At 43.7% G+C, this 21,822-nt stretch overlaps 1 protein-coding gene across 1 annotated transcript in view; it reads left to right on the top strand.

The window, feature by feature from the left end:
- The window catches only part of myo10 (myosin X), a 326,310-nt gene that overhangs the window by 174,224 nt on the left and 130,264 nt on the right, over positions 1-21,822 (top strand). Inside the window, exon 4 of the mRNA XM_045206170.1 lies at positions 2,997-3,184. Within this exon, the coding sequence (XP_045062105.1) occupies positions 2,997-3,184 (188 nt within the window). The remainder of the gene's footprint in view (positions 1-2,996; positions 3,185-21,822) is intronic.

The raw sequence follows: 21,822 nt of genomic DNA, 5'->3' as shown, positions 1-21,822 counted from the left end.
GATTGTCACAGGGGCGGAGATATGAGTGACAGTGCCAAGATGATGCCCATCCAGGGCTCGTGCAGGAATGGGTTGTGTCAGTTGATGATGGTTCACGCCCAGTTGCTGTGCAAGCTCAGGGTCCATGATGTTTGCTTCGGCTCCGGAATCCACAAGGGCGGCCAATGTATGAGTCTTGTCAGAAAGCTGAAGGCGGAGATGAAGCAGGGTCTTTCGGATGGAGGGAGACTGAAGGCTTGTTGAGCTCACCCGGATCTCCCCTACACCTGGTGAGCTGCGGCTTTTGCCGGACAAGTAGCGACACGGTGATTCTCGCCACCACAGTAGAGGCAAAGGTTGGAGCTTAGACGGCGCCGACGCTCCTCGGGAGTCAGAGAGGCACGGCCAATCTCCATGGGCTCAGGCTGATTGAGTTGGCTATGGGACTTGACAGGCAGGGGCTGGACAGAAGCGGTATCGACCCGAGTACGGATGGCAGGTTGACTGAGACGGCCCTTCTCCCTCCTCCCGGGTCTGTATACGGCGGTCAATGCGAACGGCAAGGTCAATGGCGGCATCAAGCGTTGAGGGCGGGTCATGGGAAACAAGCTCGTCCTTGATATAGTCCGCCAGGCTATGGAGGAAGGCTTGCACCAGTGCCTCTGGGTTAAACGAGCTTTGACTGGCCAGGGTACGAAAGTCAATGGAGAAGTCTGCCACTGTCCGATTGCCCTGACGGATGGTGAGCAGAGCTTGTGACGCTTCGGCTGTGGGCGAGCCTAGGTCAAAGACCTTTAACATCTCCTCCTCAAAGGCACTGAAGGAGGCACAGGCTGGGGTTTGCCGGTCGAATTCCGCCATTCCCCACAACCGAGCTCGACCGGTGAGATGTGTGATGACATACCCCACCTTGGCTCCCTCTGTTGAGAAAGTCCTGGGCTGTAGTGCAAACTGGATTCGGCAGCTGCTCAAGAATGGTCTTACTTGCTTCTGGTTGCCATCAAAACGTTCCGGGTTCCCAATCCTTGGTTCAGGAGCGTGGGGATCTGGTGGCAGCACTGCCGGGCCTGCAGCATTGGGACCTCCAGCGGAGGGATGAAGGAGTATCGGTGGTACAGGAACAAAAGGACCAGGGGGGGTGCAGGTGGAGTAGCCGGGCTTGAGAGTAGTTGCAGGGCTTGGGCTAGCTGTTGTTGCTGCAGTTGGAACTGTTGTTGCTGCTGGTTGAATAGCTGGAGAAGGGAAGCGATGTCGCCAGCCATCCGATTTATGTCTCCCTCAGAGCGTTCCAGTCGCTGTAGGGCAGTCCTCTCTGGCTCTTCCTCCATCGTGGTCAGGGAGTGCGCTGGGTCCATGGTGGTCAGATCGTTCTGTCACGAACAGAAGAGGACCCAAGAGCGCAAGTTCAAATTCAGAGTTCTTTATTCAAGGTTACAGGCGGGAAGAGGAGTCCCAGGGGTGTCAGGGGTCTTTCAGGGTCCTCCTGTGGGTACCTGTGCTCGGGGGTCACCAAATGTCCGGGGGTGTCCAGTCCAAGTGCTTAGTGTGTGTGTTCCCCAGTGATGGAGCGGCGTATCGGGCTGAGGGTGGTGAAACGTCTGGGCACGCTCATCTGGTGGTCGGAGACCTGGGGGAACACACACACACAACAGCAATATGAATGGCAGGCAGAAGTACAGATCAGGGCTGGGCAAATATCGTGGTGAGAGACAGAAGGCAGAAACGAGTTACCGGAGGGGCTGAAGATTGGAGAGTAGTCGAGGTCCAGAAGGCAGGTTGGGATAGACGGGGCAGTAGAACAAGGAGGCAGTCAAGAAAGGATCGGTATCACAAACAGGAGTCAGAGCGCAGACAGGCAGGTTACTGGTCCGGGTTTGAAGACGATCTGACAGGGCTTGGCTGAAAAACAGGGCTTGATATACTGGGAGAGGTAGTGGGGAAATGCAGTTCAGCTGGCAGAGTAATTAGAACAGAGTGAGGCAAGGTGAGGATGGTGAGTGGGAAATGCAGTGCAGCTGGCCAGGTAACAAGAGCAGAGCAGGGCAGGTGGAGCTAGTTAGGCTGAGTAGAGAGAGGGAGGTGAGCAGAGTGGAAGATAATTGAATGCAATTAATGTTGCTACCAGGGAGAGAGAGTGCTCATGACACATATGTTGATATTTGGTTGCCTCGCCCTCCTTTGTGTTTGCAACCCCAGTGAGTTTATTCTCAGGGTCATCAGCACTGTTAACTGTAATCGATGTATGTACCGAATTGAAGTATGTAAGTCGCTTTTTCCTCAGATGTATCTGTGCTTCTTCCAAAACGCTTCATTATCCATTACTCATTACCCCAGAACTGAGGGAACTGCCAAAATACTTTTTCTCTGGCCGAAGAACTTTCTATTTCAGTGCTTTGGTTTGTTTGGCTTTGAACTTTGAAATATGAAGCGGGTGTTCATGAAAACTGGAGTAGGCCTAAGAAAATGAAGGGAAAAGGTCAAATAAACTTAGCGTTGTGTTCTGTAGCTCTCCTGCAAAGCCAGACCTACTGTTCACAACGATGTTGTTGTTCAAGTTGGCTTGATCTTGCCTACTTATTCTTCCCTCACCGAAGGTTATGGCCGATTGTTATCTTCCAAGGTCCTAGAAAATAAGGTATTTTTGTCTTAAATTAAATTATCTATGGCCTTTGGGCTGTCTGAAAAAACATTTCTTCTCACATTGGAACATGGACAAAGCACTGTTCTCCCAAGACCTCCCCTTGTCCAAGTCTGGTCATTCCCTGGGGAGTGTTGCAGACAAAACTTTAATATCATTCCATTCCATGTGAATTATGTAATCTGTTGATGAAAAAGGATATTCTACATCAAAATATATGTTCAGCAACCGTGCTATAAAGGGAAATGTGTATGGATGTGTAACCAAGCCAGTGCAGCACAGCTCAGCTTGGATTGGCTCGGGCTCAGTATTGTGAATCAACCCTATTTCTCTCCATGTGTTTCATGTCCCTTTCCATCTCTATCTTCCCCTACAACAGACATACATCGGCTCCATCCTGGCTGCGGTGAACCCGTACCAGTCCATCCCTGAACTGTACGACCGGACGGCAGTGGAGAAGTACAGCCGACACCACCTGGGCGAGATTGCCCCGCACATCTATGCCGTGGCAAACGAGTGTTACTGCTCCCTATGGAAGAGACTGCAGAACCAGTGTGTGTTAATCAGGTGAGTGATGATCGTGATGAGTGGTTGTTTTGCTGACTTTATTTGAATACACTGATTGTAAGTCACTCAGGGTAAAAGCATATGCTATGAGAAACACTAAATGACTTAAATGATGTGAGGTCATTTGAAGAAAAATGAATGAGAAACGTGATTGGGTAGTCTGCCGTCAGGTGAGAGAATGTAGAGAACTCATTGGCTTGTCATTTTGTGAGCTGCAATTGGTGGGCAACTTTATGGCCTTTGGCATCCACAGCGATCCAATTCAATTTCAAGTCTCAGTCTTGGTGCTATTGGCTCCTTCTCGGAGGGTCCTAGCCCCCCCCTCGTTTCAATCTCCATGCTCCTTTGGTTCCTCTAGTTCCTCTCGAACATCCTTCCTCTGCGATTGTAGTCGGCCAACTTTCTCATCCGGCCTCGCGCTATTGTCTTCAGACATACAGACAGACAGGCACTGTTCTCATCGCCCACATCAAACACACAGAGTTATTTTTACCGTTTTGGAATGATAATATTCAGTCCACATTTAGCTGAGAGAGTGGATGCCAAAGGACTTTTTTCTCGGTTAGATATGCTGTCTTATTCTTAGCTTTGCAGAGTGAGCAGCTCACTCTGCACCCGCTGTCAATGCGGAGTTTGAAAAGAATGGGATAGAATAGAAAGACATTTACATTTTAGTCATTTAGCAGATGCTCTTATCCAGATCGAATTACAGTTAGTGAGTGCATACATTTTCATACTGGCCCCCGTGGGAAACGAACCCACAACCCTGGTGTTGCAAGCGCCATGCTCTACCAACTGAGCTACAGGGGAGCAGAGATGCCAATAAGTGTATTAGAGCAGAAGTATAAGAGAATGGTCCCGTTCAATAGGCTCAAATGAGAGAGCTATTACCTGAATTTGTCCAATAAGAACACTCATTTTGGTTTTCAGTTTCAGAATGTTTTTCAGTTTCATGCCTACTTAACATGAGGATGCCTGGGGGTGAAAGGTCACACACAAACTGGGCATACAAATAGTGTTATAAACATACATTGTTATGGGTCATAGAGTACATTATGGCTCAGTTGCGCAAGTCCCCATTTAGGTGACACTGTGGTGGCTCTTGTGCCCTTAAGCAAGTCGGGGCATGCTGTTTTAGATACAAGTGTTGCAGTTACCAAGCAATTCGCCCACATGAGCTTACAGCCCTGTTTGATGGCCACTTATGGAAGCCATGAGATGCTGAGGTAACGAGAGACACATGTATACTTTTCAACTGCTCCTATTCAGAGGTCCTGGACTACTTAGCTTACTTAGGTTATGTTCCAAATGGCACACTATTCCCATAGGCCTCTGGTCAAAAGTAATGCTCTATGTAGGGACTAGGGTGTCATTTGGGACGCATGCTTACTGTTGGAAAATGAAAAGTGTTTTATAAACATTTTATAAAGACAAGGGTGATGAGGATACGCTTTAACTTCCTGCAAATGTTGTCACATGGTCATGTGGATAATATAATTATCATGTGTTGATAAAGTAATGCAATTATATATAGAACATTTAGGCCTCATAATTTTTGTTATTTAGATGTAAGCGATTAGATTAATTTGATACAATTAGATAACTTGTAATAGGGTTGTGTGTGACACTGATCAGTTAAATAGCTCGCCACTTAAAGATTGAAATTGCAGGGGAAACTGATTACCAGTATCATGAAGAAAATTTACTTTAGTTCATTACAAAGTCCTATTCCAGACATGCTCACATTTATTCCTTTGTTTAATTGTATTGCAGTGCGGTTTGTTTTTCTTAAACTCAATTCAAACGAAAAATATTTTTGGGGGTTCACGAACAAGCGTGCTCACGCTGGAAATAGAATAAGTGAATGAGAGAAAACAGACGGCCCGCGAGCGTCAACGACGTCTACGGCTTCATAGTGCCTCAAATTAGAAAGCAAGTCTATTTTTCTCGTGTCTACGTGGAGCAATGCTGGTAAAGTATGCAGACACATTTTGTAGAAAAGGAATTAGAGGAATTTTTATGATCTTCCCTATGCTAAGTAGATTAAAGATGTCGTTAACAATGTATTGGGCTGTAAACTAAAGTTTATCAGTCAAATACGCTATATATTTGAAAACAATTGCAGCGTACCTGTGTTGATTTTGATCATATAGCCTAGGCAGGCTATAGCTGGAAAACTCGAGGACTCCGATTTCAAGAGAGAACACTGTTTATGTAGAAAGAACGAGATGTAGTTGTTAAACATGGCTCGGGTTTATTAGAAACAAACAACATCCTCACAATAACTGTTTAGCCCAGGTACGGTGGCTCCCGTAGGACATCTAAGGTCAAAAGGAACTCACAAGATTAACTCCCTGGGGCTAAATAGCAAACAAAAACAACGGTTTATTCTGGATTTTCATGACAATTACGTTGGCATATGCTACGCAGTGTATGTGAATTGACGCTCGCTACTCTCGCACGCAAATTTCACGTTGTTGATGGGCGTCTCGCCGTGTGATTTTGGCTTTAGGGTCACTGTATACAGCATAACGGACGATTGTCTTTGACGATAGATGGGGTGTGGGAGGACTATTCACCAAGGCGTGTGAAGTGGGGAGCAAACACAAACATAGGATATTATGTACTCAGATAATGGGAGGGACAGACAATGGTGCCATTCTGTTCTAGCCTGGAGTTAGGGTTGCACATGTGGAAAAGGAAGCCAAACCCAAAAAGAATTGTGGAAACCAGGCTAATGACCTTGTGGTGCTGTTATACCGTTTAAATGTTAGGCTTACACTTTGATCTGGTGAAAGACTGAAAAGTACAATAGTTTGAATGTGGAATTCACTAAAAGTGTGAACGAGAACACTGATTCTAACACCAAATGTATCAAATTCTGAGAATGTTATAGTGCAACATTGATAAACAACTGAGTTTCCACTTTCACAATACACTTTCGTCAGCACATAAATCGCTAAATACTCATCAAGAATAAGTAGCCTAAACATACTGGAATCATTGTCAACACTCTTTCGTGCTCAAGTGTTTGACACATCACTGATGCAGAGTATGTGTACTTGTTCAACACAGCAAGTACACAACAAGGCTGTGTTTTTGAACGTTTAAACACCTCAGTTGTTTTTTAGCCTTCTACAATCTCCTTTCTCCCAGCCCTAACCTAAATCTGTAACTGGTGTATCTCCTTAGAAGTAGGGTGAAGTTGCCCTTAGACACTGATCTTATGTCCGTTTTACATTTTCTCCACTTTGGTGGAGGGGAAGCTGATCCTAGATCTGTACCTAGGGGGAATTTCACCCCAGAGGTGTGAGTCTGTGAATAATTGAAAAGTCCAACACTAGAATGGAGTGGTAATTACTTATTAGTGTTTGTCCTAAGGGCGCCATGGTAGCTTACTGCTAAGTAGCTGTCCTGAGGGTGTCTGCATACGGCTAACTGCTAACCGATTGTCCCTTAGAAGGTTGGACTCACTGTTCTGTTGGTTAGCCATTAGTGGGATTCATAGGGGTGAATCCCAATAGTCTAAAATGGCTTCCTTTGCTACATGCCCCCTTGGACTACTCCTCGTTCTCACTGATTTGAAGGAACTGGATAGGAGTAGCACCGAGGACGTTGAGTTGCTCCCATATTGTGCTCAACTATCCGTTTCATTTCGTTCAATGAGGACGAGGAAAGAGAACAAAGGGAAGGGAGCCATATATTGGGATGCAACCATTCAGCTGATGGGAGATCCTCTTGGTAGAAGATGCAAGGTACAAGGCAATTAATTGTTTTTACCCTAAAAGCGCCAACCTGTTTTTGACCCCCAAATTGATAATAATTGCAAAGAGACACAAGCAATAACACTTTTGCTTTTATTATCCTTTTGCAACACAAGTTGTTGGTTTTAATTCCCCCAAATAAGCATAGATTTTAACTTTTTAACTTTGAAGTTATTTTGATCAATTTCATCCATAGCAACAACATTTTTCTGGTATTCATTTAAAGTGTTATGTTTCTGTGATACTCAGAGGCTGAGAAATTGGTGATTTCAGGGGTAAAAAAAATAAATCAAGTCAGAGGCCGAGGCAACCCTGTAATGTCTAATGATTAATGTTGTATGACAGCCAAGCTGACTGTGGTTCAGTGATTGATGGCGAATCACCCCAGGCGACTCCTCAGGTGCTTGCTGCGCACCAGCCATCTAATCTGTCAGGTTAGCCATTTATCACATGTGTTTAGAGAGCTCATGTTGGCTCAAGCTCGAATTTTCGGATTTTCACTGAGAATCTTAGTAAGACTTTCAGGAAAAACCTGCATTCAATTGTTTTTTTTATAAAATGGACAGTTATTGACACTTTGAAATGTTGGTATAGGCTACAGAGCAAAAAAGTGTCCACATTTTAAAACCACAGCCTATGCACTAGTCCCATCGTTCCCAAACTTTTCTGGGTCACGACAAGCTACCGTTAAACCTTTTGAATTTCCATGTGACCCACCAAATAAACAGAAGTATTTCGTCATGCACCCATTATTTTAGAGGTGGCACGAAGTATGTGAGGATGGAGGGGGGTGGAGAATTTTTCATTTTTCAAACACCTGAAACTGCTTTTTCCTGCAATTTTTCTGCATAGGTTATCTAAGCATACCTCTTTACATGTTCAATTGTCATTTTAATGAGGGTGTCATTCTGACTGTTGTAAATCACACATCTTAATATACTGCAATAAAATGCCTAGGATATTACATCCAAATTTCATCACAGTACATGTACACATCATCAATACAATATCATGTCATCATAATAAATGCACAAATTTAAACCAAGTATTTTTCTGCATATCTAAGAATACCTCTTGAGCTGTCTGTATCCTCCTGACTGGTGGTTCTTTTTTTAAAGAAACTAAATATGCTTCTCTGCATCTCTGCTAAAATCTGGGTAAAATATTGGAAGGAATGTGAGTCTTATTCAGTACATTTAGTAACTGCTTTCTTTTCTAAAGCCTAACAACATTGCCAGCAGGCAAACCAGCTAAGATAGTTAGACAAGCTAGCTACTCTAACTTGATTGATAGCCTGAAATGGCTTGGTAGCTAGTTATGAAGTTGGGAGATTGGGAACCTATCTAGCTGGCTAGCTAAAGCCAAATTCATAAAATTGGTAGGTGGCTAGTATTACAAAGAAACAACAAAACATGTTTGTTGTATTTATTAATCAAGAAGGACTCAATAGGCTACATAGCTTGATCAAATTCATTTACAAACACGCCTGCGAGTCCTGCCCATCACCGGCAGCTAAAATCAAATCAAATGCTGTGTGTGTCACACTATACTCTCTCTCCTCCTCCTTTGGCGATACTGTCTGCACGCACTAGGGTATCTAGCGTCCTGCCTAGCATATCTTTGCTCCGTGGTGCACCTTGGAAGAACCACTTACTAAGGGAGGAGGGGGTACTCTTTCCCCATCCGCAAAATACCGCTGACAGATCTTTTTATAAATATTTATGATAAAATGTGTGATTGAAATTGTGGGCCTTCCGAGTGGCGCAGTGGTCTAAGGCACTGTATTGCAGTGATAGAGGCTGCACTACAGACCCTGGTTCGTTCCCAGGCTGTGTCACAACCGGCTGTGATCGGGAGTCCCATAGGTTGGCGCACAATTGGCCCAGCATCGTCCGGGTTAGGGGAGTGTTTGGCCGGGGGGGTAGGCTGTCATTGTAAATAATAGTTTGTTCTTAACTGACTTGCCTTTTTTAAAATTATGTTAAGTAATTATTTAAAAATCTGCAAGATTTTACATCTTCAGTCATTTAGCAGACGCTCTTTCCAGAGCGACTTCATACAATTTCATACTTTTTTTGAATTGGTCCCCCATGGGAATTGAACCCACAACCCTGGCATTGCACACGCCATGCTCTAGCAACTGAGCCACACAGGACCAAAATGTAAGAGCAGGACAAATCTGAGGGAGCACGTGCCCTTGTGCACCCTATGGGCATGACGCCTCTGCCTGTGACCCTGAGTGTTTGAACAAACACTGCTCTATGCTGATCCATATTTGAAATAATGTGTGCTCTGTTTACTGCCATTTACATGTGGCTAGTACAACAAAGCCTATATTTCAGGTTTGGAAAAAGCAGGACTTTAAATGTTATTGTACAGAAACTTTTCCATTCCTCTGCTACCACTATAAATCTCTCCTTGTCAGTAGTGTTTTTAATGGCGTCGTTAGCGTGCTCTAATGGTTCTTAATGGCACTAATGGAAGAGATCTGCAGGTTGTGGTGTTGCCAAAGTGTCCAATATGCCCTCTCCCCACCATGCAAGCCCCCCCGCAATCCTACAAATAAAGAGTCAGTGTCCCACCCAGCTGCCCATCCTATGGTTTGTTTCACAGCACAAATTATCAGAGGCCGTCTGCACTCTTTTAAGGTCCTACCTAGTGAAAAGTGTCTGTTCCAGGTGCATAGGAGTCAAAATAAGAATACTGGAAGGGATAGACACAGCACAAAAATACCTAATATACTACTCCCCCAGCCCATGAAAAAAACACATCTCTCTAGCTTAAAGACAGATTTTGATGTTTTTTTATTTGTTATGTTAATTAGATTTCTGCAGGGCCGTAGAAATTGTAGGCCAAGGGTTTATAAACAAAGAGAGCAGTGCATTGATCTACGAGACTTAAGTGACGGCCAGCCTACTTTCTGGTATAGAATGCAGTGATGTGTACTGAACCTATCGCCTGTAATAAAGCGTAGTGCGCTATGATACACTATGTCCAATGGCTCAATACAGTGGCTGCTGCATATTGTATACAGTGCATTTGTTTTCAGACCCCTTCACTTTTTCCAAATGTTGTTATGTTACAGCCTTATTCTAAAAATGATTAAATTGTTTGTTTTTTACCTCACAATACCCCATAATGACAAAACAAAAACAGGCCTTTATAAATTTGTGCAAATGTATTAAAAATAAAAGAATGGACCCTTTACTCAGTACTTTGTTGAAGCACCTTTGGCAGTGATTACAGCCTCAAGTCTTCTTGGGTATGACGCTACAAGCTTGGCACACGTGTATTTGCGGAGTTTCTCCCATTCTTCTCTGCAGATCCTCTCAAGCTCTGTCAGTTTGGATGGGGAGCGTCGCTGCACAGCTATTTTCAGGTCTCTCCAGAGATGTTCGATCAGGTTAAAGTGCAGGCTCTGGCTGGACCACTCAAGGACATTCAGAGACTTGTCCCGAAGCCACTCCTGCGTTGTGTTGGCTGTGTGCTTAGGGTAGTTGTCCTGTTGGAAGGTGAACCTTCGCCCCAGTCTGAGATCCTGAGTGCTCTGGAGCATGTTTTCATCAAGGGCCTCTCTGTACTTTGCTCCGTTCATCTTTCCCTCGATCCTGACTAGACTCACATTCCCTACCGCTGAAAATCATCCCTACAGCATGATGCTGCCACCACCATGCTTCACCGTACGGATGGTGCCAGGTTTCCTCCCGTCGTGACACTTGGCATTCAGGCCAAAGAGTTCACTCTTGGTTTCATCAGACCAGAGAATCTTGTTTCTCATGGTCTGAGAGTCCTTTATGTGCCTTTTAGCAAACTCCAAGCGGGCTGTCATGTGCCATTTACTGAGGAGTGGCTTCCGTCTGACCACTCTACCATAAATGCCCGTTTGGAGTGCTGCAGAGATGGTTGTCCTTCTGGAAGGTTCTCCCATCTCCACAGAGGAACTCTGGAGCTCTGTCAGAGTGACCATCGGGTTCTTGTTCATCTCCCTGATCAATGCCCTTCTCCCCGAATTGCTCAGTTTGGCCGGGAGGCCAGCTTTAGGAAGAGTCTTGGTGGTTCCAAACTTCTTCCATTTAAGAATGATGGAGGCCACTGTGTTTTGGGGGACATTCAATGGTGCAGACATTTTTTGGTACCCTTCCCCAGAGCTTTGCCTCGACACAATTCTGTCTCGGAGCTCTACGGACAATTCCTACGAACTCATGGCTTGGTTTTTGCTCTGATATGCACTGTCAATTGTGGGACCATATATAGACAGGTGTGTTCCTTTCCAAATCATGTCCAATCAATTTAATTTACCACAGGTGGACTCCAATCAAGTTGATCTCTCAAGGATGATCAATGGAAACATGATGCACCTGAGCTCAATGTCGAGTCTCATAGCAAAGGGGGTCTGAATACTTATGTAAATTAGTTATTTCTGTTTTTATTTGTAATACATTTGCAAACATTTCTATAAACCTGTTTTTGCTGTGTCATTATGGGGTATTTAATCCATTTTAGAATAAGGTTGTAACGTAACAAAATGTGGAAACGGTCAAGAGGTCTGAATACTTTCTGAATGCACTTGTATACACTCACCAGACAGTTTATTAGGTACACCACCCCGTTCACGAAAATGGATCGCTCCTACAGACAGTGAGTCACATGGCCCTGGCTTGCTATATAAAGCAGGCAGACATTCATCGAGGCATTCAATTACTGTTTGATTGAACGTTAGAATGGGTAACACGAGTGACCTAAGCGACTTCTCGGGGCCAGGCACGCTGGATCCAGTATCTCAGAAACGGCCGCCCTCCTGGGTTTTTCACGCAGGACAGTTTCTATGCTAGGGTTTCCCAAGAATGGTGTAACAAACAAAAAACATCCAGTCAGCGGCAGTCCTGGGTGAAAACAGCTCGTTGATGAGAGAGCTCGACGGAGAATGGCAAGAATTGTGCAAGCTAACAGGCGGGCCACAAACAGACAAATAAAGGCGCAGTACAACAGTGATGTATAGAATGGCATCTCGGAACGCACAACTCGTTGATGCTCATCACGGATGGGCTATTGCAGCAGACGACTACACCAAGATCCACTCCTATCAGCTAAAAACAAGAAGAAGCGTCTCCAGTGGGCACGCGATCACCAACACTGGACAATTGAGGAGTGGAAAAACATTGCCTGGTCCGACAAATCCAGGTTCCTGTTGTGTCATGCTGATGGCAGAGTCAGGATTTGGTGTAAGCAGCAAGTTCATGGACCCATCCTGCCTGGTGTCAACGGTACAGGCTGGTGGCGGTGGTGTACCTCCATCCAATCTGCAGTGTTATGTCAGCATAGATCAATATCCCTGTGGAACATTTCCAACTTGTAGAATCCTTGCCCCGATGAATTCAGGCTGTTCTGGAGGCAAAAGGGGGTTTGAAACGGTACTAGATGGGTGTACCTAATAAACTGGCCGGTGAATGGATATGCCAATCCCATCGCCCTCAAGCTGAGCGGAGATTGTTTCACTGGGTTGGTGTGTGTGTGGGAGGTTGGGAAGCTGGATAGGGGAGTAGAGGGGCAGTAAATTGTTTAGGCTGGCATTTTAAGGCGAGGCAGGAAGCTTTCTCCTCAGATTTATGGATTGTGGGTAATCAGATCCAGGCTAGCCCGGTGAAGGGAAGCCAAGAATGGGAGCTGGAGGAGGAGGAAGAGGAGAAGGGTAGGCGAAGAAGAAGGAGTAGGGAGGAAGAGGAGGAGGAGAAGGAGGAGGGAACCTGCCATTATACCCCTAATAAAAAGCACCTGGTCATTAATGGTGATAAATGCCACTTTGCATTTTCGTTTATGTTGATGCCTCCATACTTCAAACTATCATGGGTTTTAAAAGCAAACTTCCTGTGACCTTTTTTGTACAATGTTGTTCACCCACTGGTGTTTGATCTGCTTTCTGTTTTGTTCTGTTGTCTAGTCCAGTCGTGGTGAGAAGCGAAAAAACAACAATATTTTATGATTTTACAAAGGAATTCAGCTTTTGGGGTGTTATTGTATAAAATCCCTGACCTTTGAACCCCAGAGCTGTTATGGGGTCAAACTCAAGGCCCCCTAACCACTTTAATTAAGTTCACAGAGGTCACGACGGGTAGTTGTGCACAAAACATACCTGTAAGCGTTTGACTTTGATTCTTGTTTGAGTTTTGCCTCGTTTGTGTGTGTATGGCCTTTGACGTTCCACAGTGAATTTACACAGTGAATTCCACAGTGAATTTAGTATAAAAGCAACAACAAAAAGGTGTTGAGGTTGAAAGAAGGAATGAGATCACACTGAAGTATTTTGCTTCTTACCTTAATTTTGTGGTGTTGTGTTCCGTAACTTATCTTTTGGGAAAAGGGTGCAACCTTTAAACTAGTGCAATCACTGGTGCATTCTTGCCTTTGGGGTTTTGAGGTCTTTCCTGTGTTTGTTGTGCGATTATAGGACAAGAGTCAGGCTGTTTTGCATTACCTTCTCATGACTTGTGTAACAGCAGGTCAACAGCAATAGCATACTGTGTACTGAATGCTTTGTACTCAAAGCCAAACAAAGTATTTGTTGTTGCTCTTTCCGCCGTTTTGAATAAATTAAACGCAGACTTACTGTTGCAGTGTGTGCTGCTTTATGTCGTGTTCAGCGGCATGGTAACACAGTAGGAAATGCATGTTGTCTCAGCGTTAGACTTTTGAACATGTGTTATAGCCCTCTTTCCAAAAACCTCTTCTGGTTTAGCCCAGTCCTAAAGCTTCACCGTTTGTGATGCATGTTCTCAGTTTCATCAGAACTTCTTGTAGACTTTAGCCCAGTACTAAAGTATTATATTGAATGACTCATTGTAGCATTGAAGTAGCTTTCCTGCCAATAAAGCAGTATACAGTTGAAGTCGGAAGTTTACATACACTTAGGTTGGAGTCATTAAAACTTGTTTTTCAACCACTCCACACATTTCTTGTTAACAAACTATAGTTTTGGCAAGTCGGTTAGGACATCTACTTTGTGCATGACACAAGTAATTTTTCAAACAATTGTTTACTGACAGATTATTTCACTTATAATTCACTGTATCACAATTCCAGTGGGTCAGAAGTTTACATACACTAAGTTGACTGTGCCTTTAAACAGCTTGGAAAATTCCAGAAAATGATGTCATGGCTTCAGAAGCTTCTGATAGGATAATTGACATCATTTGAGTCAATTGGAGGTGTACCTGTGGATGTATTTCAAGGCCTACCTTCAAACTCAGTGCCTCTTTGCTGACATCATGGGAAAATAAAAGAAATCAGCCAAGACCTCAGAAAAACAATTGTAAACCTCCACAAGTCTGGTTCATCCTTGGGAGCAATTCCAAAAGCCTGAAGGTACCACGTTCATCTGTACAAACAATAGTACGGAAGTATAAACACCATGGGACCACGCAGCCGTCATACCACTCAGGAAGGAGACGCGTTCTGTCTCCTAGAGATGAACGTACTTTGGTGCGAAATGTGCAAATCAATCCCAGAACAACAGCAAAGGACCTTGTGAAGATGCTGGAGGAAACCGGTACAAAAGTATATATATCCACAGTAAAACGAGTCCTATATCGACATAACCTGAAAGGCCGCTCAGCAAGGAAGAAGCCACTGCTCCAAAACCACCATAAAAAAGCCAGACGGTTTGCAACTGCAATGGGACAAAGATAGTTATTTTTGGAGAAATGTCCTCTGGTCTGATGAAACAAAAATAGAACTGTTTGGCCATAATGACCATCGTTATGTTTGGAGGAAAAAGGGGGGCCTTGCATGCCGAAGAAAACCATCCCAACCGTGAGGCACGGGGGTGGCAGCATCATGCTGTGGGGGTGCTTTGCTGCAGGAGGGACTGGTGCACTTCACAAAATAGATGGCATCATGAGGAAGGAAAATTATGTGGATATATTGAAGCAACATCTCAAGACATCAGTCAAGAAGTTAAAGCTTGGTTGCAAATGGACAATGACCCCAAGCATACTTCCAAAGTTGTGGCAAAGTTGTGGCAAAATGGCTTAAGGACAACAAAGTCAAGGTATTGGAGTGGCCATCACAAAGCCCTGACCTCAATCCTATAGAAAATGTGTGGGCAGAACTGAAAAGCGTGTGCGAGCAAGGAGGCCTACAAACCTGACTCAGTTACACCAGCTCTGTCAGGAGGAATGGGCCAAAATTCACCCAACTTATTGTGGGAAGCTTGTGGAAGGCTGCCCGAAACGTTTGACCCAAGTTAAACAATTTAAAGGCAATGCTACCAAATACTAATTGAGTGTATGTAAACTTCTGACCCACTGGGAATGCGATGAAAGAAATTAAAAACTGAAATAAATCATTGTCTCTACTATTATTCCGACATTTCACATTCTTAAAATAAATTGGTGATCTTAACTGACCTAAGACAGGGAATTTTTTACTAGGATTAAATGTCAGGAATTGTGAAAAACAGAGTTTAAATGTATTTGGCTAACTTCTGACTTCAACTGTACATACACCAGCTTTCCCTACAGGGGAGCAGAGCATTAGATCTTTTACAACTCTTTCCCTCCTTCCTCTCTCCTTTTCTGGCTTTTTTGGACTCTGTGGTAATCTTCAGGGGCACAAAAGGGTTGGGGCACTGCCAGTGGTGTTGGCATGCTCTGCCTGTGTGCCCACTGACTCTGATATAAAGAATCCACCGTGCCCGCTGGGCTGGGTAATTGACTAGGATTGCAGTGCCATGGGGAGGGCCAGGGCTTTACACAAAGGCAGTGCCTTTCAGCTCTGTATGTTCGCCCAGTTTGGGCGGCCTGGCACACTGCCAAGGCTATTTAAATGAGTTACTTTTACTAGTCCCTTTAAAATGAGGTCCTGTCCCTTTAAATATGCTCTCAGATACTTAAATTAGTTACACTTGCCCGTCTCTGTGCCATTTTCTTCTGACATTATTAATTATTTTTAAATTGAATAACATCCTCTTATGTACCCCAGCTATTAAAAGTTGTTACCAATCCTTCTGAAAAGAGATTCCCGTTCCTTTAAATGTACCCCATTCATTTTAAAGGAAGAATAAGTTAGCAGATTCATTATTTACCAACAACAGCTGCAAATCCCAATAAAACTACATGACAATTTGAAGCCTTACAGTTGTATGTTGAATCAAATTATTATTTTTGCTGTGGTTTAAATGGGATTATTTTGAATTATACCAATGGGCACACCACGTCAACGTGGATAATTGCGTAATATTTGGTTGAGACAGGGGTGCAACTTTCACTGGGGATTGTGGGGACATGACCCCCCCCACCCAAGGAAAAAGTGGCCTTATTTCCTTGGGTCATATCCTCTATGTCAGGAATGGGCAACTTTTGATAGGGGTGGGTGCCACAAAAAAACGATACTCATCATGAGGGGCTGCAGTGGCTCGTGGGTCTGCGTACCCACATACATACACCCACAATGTCACAATGGATGGCAGAAATGTCAAGTTATGTATCACTAGATTTGATTTATTACAAGATTAAGGGTATACTGTGCAACTTTTGTAAGGTCTGGATGCCTTATATGGAATACTGTACGACAAAAGGAGTCTGTAAATAGATATCAGGGGAGATACCTATTTAGGCAATTCCTAGCTGCTGGGCTGCTCATTCCTGGCCCTGGAGGTCTGCCATACTGTTGGTTGTCACTCTGGCCTTGGCCTAACACACCTGAAACCAATAATTAATGTTTCACTAAGATCCTAAAGCTGAGTGGGGTGTGTTGGGTTGGGGAACTGCAGGGCAGTGGACCCCTAGGGGCAGGACGGGGCGATGCAGCTATATTGTGTGGAAATAAAAAGAGCTCTACAGTACTATTAGGCCTACGATATGAATTACAGTGCCCTCCGTAATTATTGGGACAGTGAATGTATTTTATTATTTTGGCTCTATACTCCAAAAGTTTAGATTTTAAATCAAACAATGACTATAAAGTTAAAGTGCAGACTGTCAACTTTCATTTGAGGGTATTTTCATCCATATCAGGTGAACCGTTCAAAAATTACAGCACTTTTTGTACATAGTCCCCCGATTTTAGGGGAGCAAAAGTATTGGGACAAATTCATGTTTACAGTGCATTCGGAAAATATTCAGACACCTTCACTTTTTCCATATTCTGTTACGTTACAGCCTTATTCTAAAATTGATTAAATGGTGTTTTTTTTACCTCATCAATCTCCACACAATACCCCATAATGACAAAGCAAAAACAGTTTTTTTTTAAGTTTGTGCAAATGTATAAAAAATGAAATATCACATTTATATAAGTATTCAGACCCTTTACTCAGTACTTTGTTGAAGCACCTTTGGCAGTGGTTACAGCCTCGAGTCTTCTTGGGTATGACGCTACAAGCTTGGCACACCAGTATTTGGGGAGTTTCTCCCATTCTTCTCTGCAGATCCTCTCAAGCTCTGTCAGGTTGGATGGTGAGCGTCACTGCACAGCTATATTCAGGTCTCTCCAGAGATGTTCGATCAGGTTAAAGTGCGGGCTCTGGCTGGACCACTCAAGGACATTCAGAGACTTGTCCCGAAGCCACTCCTGCGTTGTGTTGGCTGGGTGCTTAGGGTAGTTGTCCTGTTGGAAGGTGAACCTTCGCCCCAGTCTGAGATCCTGAGTGCTCTGGAGCATGTTTTCATCAAGGATCTCTCTGTACTTTGCTCCGTTCATCTTTCCCTCGATCCTGACTAGTCTCCCAGTCCCTGTCGCTGAAAAACATCCCCACAGCAAGATGCTGCCACCACCATGCTTCACCGTAGGGATGGTGCCAGGTTTCCTCCAGACGTGATGCTTGGCATTCAGGCCAAAGAGTTCACTCTTGACCAGAGAATCTTGTCTTTTGGCAAACTCCAAGCGGGCTGTCATGTGCCTTTTACTGAGGAGTGGTTTCCGTCTGACCACTCTACCATAAATGCCCGATTGGATTTCTGCAGAGATGGTTGTCCTTTTGGAAGGTTCTCCCATCTCCACAGAGGAACTCTGGAGCTCTGTCAGAGTGACCATCAGGTTCTTGGTCACCTCCCTGATCAATGCCCTTCTCCCCGGATTGCTCAGTTTGGCCAGGTGGCCAGCTTTAGGAAGAGTCTTGGTGGTTCCAAACTTCTTCCACTTAAGAATGATGGAGGCCACTGTGTTTTGGGGGACCTTCAATCGTGCAGACATTTTTTGGTACCCTTCCCCAGAGCTGTGCCTCGACACAATTCTGTCTCGGAGCTCTACGGACAATTCCTTCGACCTCATGGCTTGGTTTTTGCTCTGATATGCACTGTCAATTGTGGGACCTTATATAGACAGGTGTGTGTGTGTCTTTCCATATCATGTCCAATCAATTGAATTTACCACAGTTGGACTCCAATAAAGTTGTAGAAACATCTCAAGGATGATCAATGGAAACAGGATGCACCTGAGCTGAATTTCGAGTATCATGTAATTTCTGTTTTTATTTGTAATACATTTGCAAAAATGTCTAAAAACCTTTTTTTTCGCTTTGTCATTATGGGGTATTGAGTGTAGATTGCTGAGGATTTATTTTTTATTTTTATATTTAGTAACTTTTTATTTCACTAAATATCATTACATTTTAAATCAACCAGAGCTTTAAACCCTAGGCCTATCGTATGATCTATTTTCAGTTGAATTCTGGGTTTAATTGAAACAATAGCAGTTGATGACTTTGCAAAATCCTATACTGTATAGGCCTAAATACTGTAGTATCATTGTTGATATATGATTGATAAAGTATGGTAACATTTAATTTGCTCTGTTAAACCTACCCTTTGGAATGACTTCAATAGCAACAGTGAATCCATTTCGTTTTTAAGTGGAGATCTCTCAACAATCATTCTCACGATAGCATATTGGCAATAGTCAGTAACAAATATCATAACTAAGCAGGGCTAGCCTTGGTTAAAACCCTGAATGGGAGACCCAAGGGTAGCTGTTGATAGAGAAATTATCCAGTAGGACGTGCTGCCCAGCTAACAGATTCCGATAGTGGACATAACATTGAAGTTCTGATGTTGATTTAAAGGTACAACTTCAACTTATTTTATACAAGGTGTGTCTATGTTGATGATGCGTTACCATGATGACATAATCCTGTGGTGGAAATGTCAAAACAACAGTTGGTGACTTTTTTCAAATCCAATTATTTTCCACGTAGATTCCATGTCCCAATTTGTTGACAAATTACATTGAAACAATTTTGATTCAACCAGTTTGTGCCCAGTGGGATCCTCTCTCCAATTCAACAGTTAACAAGTTAATTAAAAGAAAATAATGACAATGTGGTCTCAAATGTTATGGTTATAGACATGAATAAAAAAGAGAGATGGCGAAATACAGTGGGGGAAAAAAGTATTTAGTCAGCCACCAATTGTGCAGGTTCTCCCACTTACAAAGATGAGAGAGGCCTGTAATTTTCATCATAGGTACACGTCAACTATGACAGACAAAATGAGAATTTTTTTTCCAGAAAATCACATTGTAGGATTTTTTATGAATTTATTTGCAAATTATGGTGGAAAATAAGTATTTGGTCAATAACAAAAGTTTCTCAATACTTTGTTATATACCCTTTGTTGGCAATGACACAGGTCAAACGTTTTCTGTAAGTCTTCACAAGGTTTTCACACACTGTTGCTGGTATTTTGGCACATTCCCCCATGCAGATCTCCTCTAGAGCAGTGATGTTTTGGGGCTGTCGCTGGGCATCACGGACTTTCAACTCCCTCCAAAGATGTTCTATGGGGTTGAGATCTGGAGACTGGCTAGGCCACTCCAGGACCTTGAAATGCTTCTTACGAAGCCACTCCTTCGTTGCCCGGGCGGTGTGTTTGGGATCATTGTCATGCTGAAAGACCCAGCCACGTTTCATCTTCAATGCCCTTGCTGATAGAAGGAGGTTTTCACTCAAAATCTCACGATACATGGCCCCATTCATTCTTTCCTTTACACGGATCAGTCGTCCTGGTCCCTTTGCAGAAAAACAGCCCCAAAGCATGATGTTTCCACACCCATGCTTCACAGTAGGTATGGTGTTCTTTGGATGCAACTCAGCATTCTTTGTCCTCCAAACACGACGAGTTGAGTTTTTACCAAAAAGTTATATTTTGGTTTCATCTGACCATATGACATTCTCCCAATCCTCTTCTGGATCATCCAAATGCACTCTAGCAAACTTCAGACGGACCTGGACATGTACTGGCTTAAGCAGGGGGACACGTCTGGCACTGCAGGATTTGAGTACCTGGCGGCGTAGTGTGTTACTGATGGTAGGCTTTGTTACTTTGGTCCCAGCTCTCTGCAGGTCATTCACTAGGTCCCCCCGTGTGGTTCTGGGATTTTTGCTCACCGTTCTTGTGATCATTTTGACCCCACGGGGTGAGATCTTGCGTGGAGCCCCAGATCGAGGGAGATTATCAGTGGTCTTGTATGTCTTCCATTTCCTAATAATTTCTCCCACAGTTGATTTCTTCAAACCAAGCTGCTTACCTATTCCAGATTCAGTCTTCCCAGCCTGGTGCAGGTCTACAATTTTGTTTCTGGTGTCCTTTGACAGCTCTTTGGTCTTGGCCATAGTGGAGTTTGGAGTGTGACTGTTTGAGGTTGTGGACAGGTGTCTTTTATACTGATAACAAGTTCAAACAGGTGCCATTAATACAGGTAACGAGTGGAGGACAAAGGAGCCTCTTAAAGAAGAAGTTACAGGTCTGTGAGGGCCAGAAATCTTGCTTGTTTGTAGGTGACCAAATACTTATTTTCCACCATAATTTGCAAATAAATTCATTAAAAATCCTACAATGTGATTTTCTGGAAAAATTTTCTCTCAATTTGTCTGTCATAGTTGACGTGTACCTATGATGAAAATTACAGGCCTCTCTCATCTTTTTAAGTGGGAGAACTTGCACAATTGGTGGCTGACTAAATACATTTTTTCCCCACTGTAAGTCGTAATAGCCCTCAGCTCATATGTTCAACCTTTCCAGGTTGCGTGTCTCAACCATAACAGCGCTATCAAAACAGTGTCGACCATACAGTCACGTTTACTAAATCGTACTCCACACTGTTCTCAGACTTGTTCTCTGTCACTAAAAACATGAGTCGCTGCACCCCCGACCGCTAAAGGTTTGACCTCTTGACCTCTCAGCGCTCTTGACACACAGGTTATGAATGTGAGGGATCATAAAAATTGTGTGACGGGGCGATATTAAATTCTACCTGCTCCCCGGCTCAGAGTAAATATTTCTGTTAGAACATTCCAGATGTCCCACTGGACTGACCTCTTCTTCTCATGAGACAGAACATGGAAAATAGAGCTAATAGAAAATTACAGCTCAACTCTCAAAGCTGTGGCTTCAGTGATGAAATTGATGACTTCACAGAAATCTTTGTCACTAGAAGCACTCCGGAGTGAAGTTTCCCCAGGTACAAATCTAGAATCAGCTTCCCTTTCCTTAACCATTAGTGGAGTAAATGCTAAACTGACCCTAGATCAGCATCTAGGGGCAACTTCACCCTAAACCAGAAGCACTGGATATTAGCTTTTTCTTTCTTTTCTGTGTGGGTCTCAGTTTCTATGTGGCTCTCTGTAGCCTACAGTTGAACCAATGTCCCAGTAGTCTAACGCTTTGCTGTGGTAGTCACAAGTAATTGCACATGGGCATGCATAGTAGCGATGTCTCTGCAGGGACTAGAAGTTTCCCAATTTTACACTTGAGGAGTTAGTGGACTCTTCTGTCTTAATGTTTGGTGTGTGTGATGTGCGTCATATTGTGCCCCCAGGGACCTCAGGGAGGAGGCTGGAGCAGACAGGCTAGTAGCTGGCAGCAATTTATTTTGCTCTGTCAC

This window comes from Coregonus clupeaformis, chromosome 21 (assembly GCF_020615455.1).
Source record: "Coregonus clupeaformis isolate EN_2021a chromosome 21, ASM2061545v1, whole genome shotgun sequence".
Lineage (NCBI taxonomy): Eukaryota > Metazoa > Chordata > Actinopteri > Salmoniformes > Salmonidae > Coregonus > Coregonus clupeaformis.
The sequence above is the reverse complement of the archived record's forward strand: the minus strand, read 5'-3'. Positions and strand labels throughout refer to the sequence as shown.